Genomic DNA, 6,870 nt, shown 5'->3' with positions numbered 1-6,870 from the left:
CTTCAGGTGACAGTGTAAATAAGAAGCCAGCAGCATTATCTCCTGTGAATGTAAACAAGCTTTTTTGTCTTAGCAATTGGCTAAACAAGAAGTAGGACTGAGTGGACTTGTAGGCTCTAACGTTTTGCATTGTTTTGTTTTTGAGTGCAATTATGTAACATTGGAATGTAAGCATTCGAATGGGTTACCTAGGGAGGTGGAGGAATCTCCTTCCTTAGAGGTTTTTAAGGTCATGCTTGACAAAGCCCTGGGTGGGATGATTTAGCTGAGGACTGGTCCTGCCCTGAGCAGGGGGTTGGACTAGATGACCTCCTGAAGTCCCTTCCAACCCTGATATTCTATGATTCACTGACCAAAAAAAATCTACATTTGTAAGTTGCATTTTCAAGATAAAGAGATTGTATTATAGTACTTGTATGAGATAAATTGAAAAATACTATTTCATAGAATCACAGATTATTTGGGTTAGAAAAGACCTCAAGAGATCATCTAGTCCAACCCCCTGCTCAAAGCAAGACCAATCCCCAAATATCCCCCCTCAAGGACTGAACTCACAACCCTGGGTTTAGCAGGCCAATGCTCAAACCACTGAGCTATCCCTCCCCCACTTCTTTTGTTTATTTTTACAGTGCAAATATTTATAATAAAAATAATATAAAGTGAGCACTGTACACTTTGTATTCTGTGCTGTAATTGAAATCAATATCTTTGAAAATGTAGAAAAATATCCAAAAATATTTAATAAATTTCAATTAGTATTCTATTGTTTAACAGTGCAAAAAAAGATTAAGTGCAGTTTGAATATCACAATTAATTTTTTTGAGTTAATTGCGTGAGTTAACTGTGATTAACTGACAGCCCTAATGTTAATTAAAATTAGATACAGGCTGCAAATCAGGAAAAGTTCCCCTACAGTGAAATGCAAAAGGAGATATGGCCTTCATGGAAGAAACAGTCTCTCCAGGGAAATGGAGGCCCCGTTCCTTCTCTTTGAAAATTAACACTGGTGAATGTACAATAGGGACAATCCTGCACTGGCCCCCGGGACATGGGCTATTTGATCTGTGGCAAAAGGGTGAAGAAATGGCTGATTCTTGGAATTGATATAACTTGTCCAGCTTTCCAGACATAATGAAAATGACAAAGTAGCCAAGGCCACATCTCCTTTACAGAAACCACACAGCCCTTGATAGTGAAAAGATAAACATTCGCCTTAAGCTGAAAGGTGCTCATTAATCACGTGTTACCACTTGGAGGGAGGAGCATCTGACTACAAGCAGCTTTTACAAAGAAAAAGTCATGCCAGGTCTTGGGGCTGAGGTGGTCATTACCTGTGCAGGAGAAACAAAGGAGGCAGTCTTTTCTTCAGACCTAAACAAGACCTCCAAGTAGCCAGATGCTGGTAGACACTTCTACCATCTACAGGATGGCCTTTGAGGGATGGTTCCACAACCACAAATGTGTGTTACTCCTGGGAGAATTCTGCGCTATTGCATGCATGCATAATTAATGAACCACACGTTATTTTTTTTTGTGCAGAAAAAGGCTTCTGCCGAAATGGTGCTGCAGTTCTGCCTTTTGCCCATGACAGGATGCTGTGGCACAAGAACACAGCAGCAGTTCCCGGCCAGGAAAAAGAAAGCCTGCTTTCTTCACGGCGCCTGTCAGGCCAGGTCAGGAGAAAGGGTTATGGGGAGGCAGACAGCATGGGATGCTGTGGGGGGGGTTAGACAGGGGCTCATAAGGGCTAGTGGGGGAGGACAGACTTGGAAAGGGGCTGAATGGGAGTGGAGGTGCAGGGTCATAGGAGGGAGGGTGGTGCAGGGCCACATGGGAATGCGGGACAGGGTGCAGAGCTACAGAGGGTGGCTGAGTGGGTGTACAGAGATACATGGGGAGGGGAGACAGAGCCACATAGGGATAGAGGGGTGGCTGCCCAGACACACATCCGGACAGGGGGAGGGGCTCCAGGGACACATAGGGACGGGGGTGGGGTGCAGGGCCACATGGGGATGGGGGAGTGGGTGTCTGAGTGGGGGTGGCGGGACACATATGGACGGGGTGCAAGGACACATGGGGGTGCAGGAACACATGGAGACAGGGGCAGATGTGCCTCACTGAATGGGAAAGGCTAGAAGTCAGCCAGGGTCTGCAACAGGGTCTCTAACAATCCCTCCCTGCCCCCTCAAAAACCCTGTTCCCTACTTTCCCCACCCATACCCAATAACCCTCCAAGTTCACACCCAGGCTCCTTCCCAGCAATTTACTTCCCTCTCCCTCAGCTCCTCCATTACCTCTGACTCCCCCAAGTCTTTCCACTACTTCTGAGGGGTGGGGGAAATACGAACCTGTACTGTCATTTAAATGAATTATTACTCAGAGTTCTGTATTAATATGCCTAGTACGGAATTTATTTGTCAAAAAACATTTCCTGAATCTTTGTTGTTGTCTGTATTGTTACAGACATACTTGCGGACAGGTATTTTGAAATAAATGACCAAAAATAATTGGAACTGGTGTGATTATATTGTGTTATTTTGACAAATAAAATACACAAAATTTTGCAGCATTTTAAAATATTGTGCACAGAATTTGTAACTTTTGTTGCAGAATTTCCTCAGGAGTAACGTGTCAGGGATGGATTTGCTTTTATCCTCCCCCTCCAATAAACTGGGGCCTAACTGCTCAGCTGGCTCTATAGTTTGCTGACAGACTTAGTCATGGCTCCCAGACCATGAGAGAGAAGCCTGCTTACCTAGGAGCACTAATGCTGGAGCCTCCACAAAACTCTCCCGGAACTGTAGGCCCTGGCAGAGCAGGGGTGAGAGGGTGCACTAAGAGCAACACAAGTTTGGCTGCTGCACTTATGTTTTTGCCATGGGGGTGCTGGGATAATACTTTGCATCTGGATAGCTGTGAGCAGTACGGTGCACAAACATTCAGTTACTCAGTCTAAGACAGACATCCTGGGCTGGAGGAACAGTGAAGGGCACGTAGTCTAATATTAAGCAGATGTCTGTGTCCCAGGCAGGGTCCCCCGGCCAGCACACAGCTCTTAAAGCAATATTTGTTTACTGGATTCTAATGTGATTGATTCTCTCCCCTAAGCACAGTCCATGAACTCAGGGATTATTGGTAACATTACTCACTGGGCACCCATCGCAGCAGGGGGACTGACCTGTGAACAGCACACTCAGTAATGGGGTGACACTGTTGATGAAAAGACCCCGGATATTTGCTGGCAAAGTGTCTCTGTTCTTCTCTAGGAAGCCACTGGAAGCGTATTGAACCTGGAGAGAGAAGCAGAGCAAGGGAAGCAATTTGCCAACCCATCCCAAGCACAGTGGAGCCCAAAATGTATGGCACCAAGAGGCACGCTGGCAGCACGGAAGAGTCCAGGATCATCAAGTAGTTGAAGTACCTACGAGAGGGGATGCCATTTTAGATTTGGTTTTGGTGAGTAGTGAGGACCTCGTAGAAGAAATGGTGGTAGGGGACAACCTTGGTTCGAGTGATCATGAGCTGATTCAATTCAAATTAGATGGAAGGATAAACAAACGTAGATCTGTCTGGATTAGGTGTTTTTTCGACTTCTCGAGGGCTAATTTAAAGAGTTAAGAAAATTAGTTAGGGAAAGTGGAATGGACGGAGAACTTCTGGATTGAAATGCGGAGGAAGCCTGGAATTAGCTTTAATGTCGCAGCTGCGGAAACTGTCGGAAGCCTGCATCCCTAAGAAGGGGAAAAAAACCATGGGCGGAGTTGTTAGGCCGAGCCTGGATGAGCAAGGCAACTCAAGGAGCGGGATTAAGGAAAAAGACAGAAAAGCTTACAGGGAGTGGAAGAAAGGCGGGCATTAGCACAGGGAAGCTACCTTAGTGAGGATCCAGAACGTGTAGGGATAAAGTGAGGAAGGCTAAAAGCACCGCGTAGAACTGGGGACCTTGCGAAGGGAATAAAAACCAATAGTAAAAGGTTCTACAGCCACATAAATAAAAGAAACAAAGAACGGGAGAAGAAGTGGGGCCCGCTATCACATGAGGATGGAACGGAGGTTATAAGGATAACCTAGGCATGCCCCATATATCTAAATAAGTAATTTTGCCTCGATCTTTTAAATAAGAACTAGTGAGGAGTTGCGGGACGATGGAGGGATTGAACAAACGGGAATGTGAGATATGGAGGTGGATATTACCGCATCTGAGGTAGAGGCCAAACTTTTAACAGCTTAATGGGACAAAATCGGAAGGACCGGACAATCTCCACCCTTGAGGATGGATTAAGGAAACTGGCGCATGTGAAATTGCGAGCCCACGTTAGCCGAGAATTTTTAAGCGATCGGTAAACTCGGGGTTGTGCCGTACGACTGCAGAGAATTGCTAACGTAGTTCTATTTTTAAGAAAGGGAATAAAAGTGATTCCGGGTAATTATAGGCCTGTTAGCTTGACGTTGTTCGTGTGTAAGGTCTTGGAAAAAATTTTTTCAAGGGAGAAAGTAGTTAAGGACGAATTGAGGTTCAATGGTAACTGGGACGAATTGCAACATGGATTTACTTAAAGGTAATCGTGCCAAACCAACCTGAATCTCCTTCTTGAGAAGGTGACGGATTACTTAGACAAAGGAAATGCGGTAGATCTAATTTACCTCGATTTCAGTAAGGCGTTTGACACGGTTCCGCATGGGGAACTGTTAGTTAAATTGAAAAGATGGGGATGAATGTGAAAGTTGTAAGGTGGATAAGGAACTGGTTAAAGGGAGACTCCAGCGGGTCGTACTGAAGGCGTGAAAACTGTCAGGCTGGAAGAGGTTACTAGCGGAGTCCCTCAAGGATCGGTTTTGGGACCGATCTTATTTAACCTATTTATTCTTACTGAACCTTGGCACAAAGAGCGGGAATGTGTTAATAAAGTTTGCGGATGACACGAAGCTTGGGGGGTATTGCTAACACGGAGAAGAACCGGGATACTATTCAGGAAGATCTGGACCACCTTTACACGGAGTAATAGTAATAGGAATGAAATATAATAGTGAAAAGTGCAAGGTCATGCACTTAGGGATTAATAATAAGAATTTTAGATATACGTTGGGGACGCATCAGTTGGAAACGACGAGGAGGAGAAGGACCTTGGGGTATTGGTTGATAGCAGGATGACTATGAGCCGCCAATGTGATATGGCTGTTAAAAAAGAGCAAATGCGGTTTTAGGATGCATCGGGCGAGGTATTTCCAGCAAGGAGAAGGAGGTGTTAGTGCCGTTATATACGGCGCTGGTGAGACCCACTTGGAATATTGTGTGCAGTTCTGGAGTCCCATGTTTAAGAAGGATGAATTCAAACTGGAACAGGTTCAGAGAGACGGGTACTACTAGGATGATCCGAGGAATGGAAAATCTGCCTTATGAAAGGAGACTTAAAGAGCTTGCTTGTTTAGCCTGGCCAAAAGAAGGCTCCGGCGGGGATATGCTTGCTCTATATAAATATATCAGGGGGATTAACGTTAGGGAGGGAGAGGAATTATTTAAGTTTAGTACTAATGTAGGGACACGAGGACGAATGGTGTACAAACTGGATATTAGGAAGTTTTAGACTTGAAATTAGACGAAGGTTTCTAACCATTTTAGGGGAGTGAAGTTCTGGAATTCTTGGCCTTCCGAAGGGAAGTAGTGGGGGCAAAAGACTTATCTGGCTTTAAGACTAAGCTTGATAAGTATATGGAGGGGATGTTATGATGGGATAGTTTAATTTGGGCAATTGATTTGGATTATCGGCAGATAAGTCTGCTCCAATGGTCTGTGAGGGGATGTTGGATGGGATGGGACTGAGTTACTGCAGAGAATTCTTTCTTGGGTGCTGGCTGGTGAGTCTTTGCCCACATGCTTAGGGTTTTAGCTGATCGCCATATTTGGGGTCGGGAAGGAATTTTCCTCCAGGGCGGATTGGCAGGGGCCCTGGAGGTTTTTCGCCTTCCTCTGCAGCGTGGGGCATGGGTCGCTTGCTGGTGGATTCCCTGCAGCTTGAGGTCTTCAAATCTCAATTTGAGGATTTCAAATAACTCAGTCATGGGTTCAGGGTTGTTATAAATGTGTATGGGCAGGGTTTTGTGGCTGCCTTGTGCAGAGGAGGAGTCAGACCTCGATGATCATATTGGTGCCCTTCTGACCTTACGAGTCTATGAGTCTATGATAAAAATCAACGATTTAAAAAAAAAATAATGAATTTTTTTTTATATTCATTGAATTTTTTGATTGTTATTTACATTATAGTTTTTCTTTTCAATACTAAACAGGTTCATTTTTAAAATCTGAATTTAATTACAAAAATATGTTCAGGCCTAAACTTATTATAATTTAGTGTAGTTATAAAAGATGTTTCGATAAGAGAAGTTTATGTATCTCCTCAAAACATTTAACGGTTGCTTTGTTTATTACAAATAAACTTCATATGATGTCTGGTGTTTAATTCACATCACCCACAACCAGCTCCTCCACTGATGCAGCTCGACATAAATCATGAGCAAAAGTAAATTATCTAGTAAATAAGCAAGCATCTCATTCATTATTTCTAACATACCAAAGTAAATGCAGGATAAGACAGTTACTCACCTTTGTAACTGTTGTTTTTCGAGAAATGTATTGCTCATACCCATTCCAGTTAGGTGCGCGTGAATGCGCTGCGTGCACGTTCATCAGAAGATTTTTACCCTAACAACACTTGGTGGGTCAGCTGGGCGGCCCCCTGGAGTGGCGCCACCCCCGAATGGCGCGCCGGATATATATACCCCTGCCGACCCAACCGCCCCTTCAGTTCCTTCTTGCCGACTACTCCGACAGTGGGGAAGAAGGGCGGGTTTGGAATGGATATGAGCAACACA

General features: G+C 44.5%; 1 protein-coding gene across 3 annotated transcripts in view; it reads right to left on the bottom strand.

The window, feature by feature from the left end:
• The window catches only part of LOC116823316 (myosin-IIIb-like), a 130,561-nt gene that overhangs the window by 66,583 nt on the left and 57,108 nt on the right, over positions 1 to 6,870 (bottom strand). For all 3 annotated transcript variants that reach the window (XM_032777781.2, XM_032777784.1, XM_032777783.2), the window contains one exon: positions 3,179 to 3,290. In XM_032777781.2, coding sequence (XP_032633672.1) covers positions 3,179 to 3,290 — 112 coding nt within the window. The remainder of the gene's footprint in view (positions 1 to 3,178; positions 3,291 to 6,870) is intronic.

Source organism: Chelonoidis abingdonii, chromosome 6 (genome assembly GCF_003597395.2).
Source record: "Chelonoidis abingdonii isolate Lonesome George chromosome 6, CheloAbing_2.0, whole genome shotgun sequence".
In the NCBI taxonomy this organism is placed as follows: Eukaryota; Metazoa; Chordata; order Testudines; family Testudinidae; genus Chelonoidis; species Chelonoidis abingdonii.
The sequence above is the reverse complement of the archived record's forward strand: the minus strand, read 5'-3'. Positions and strand labels throughout refer to the sequence as shown.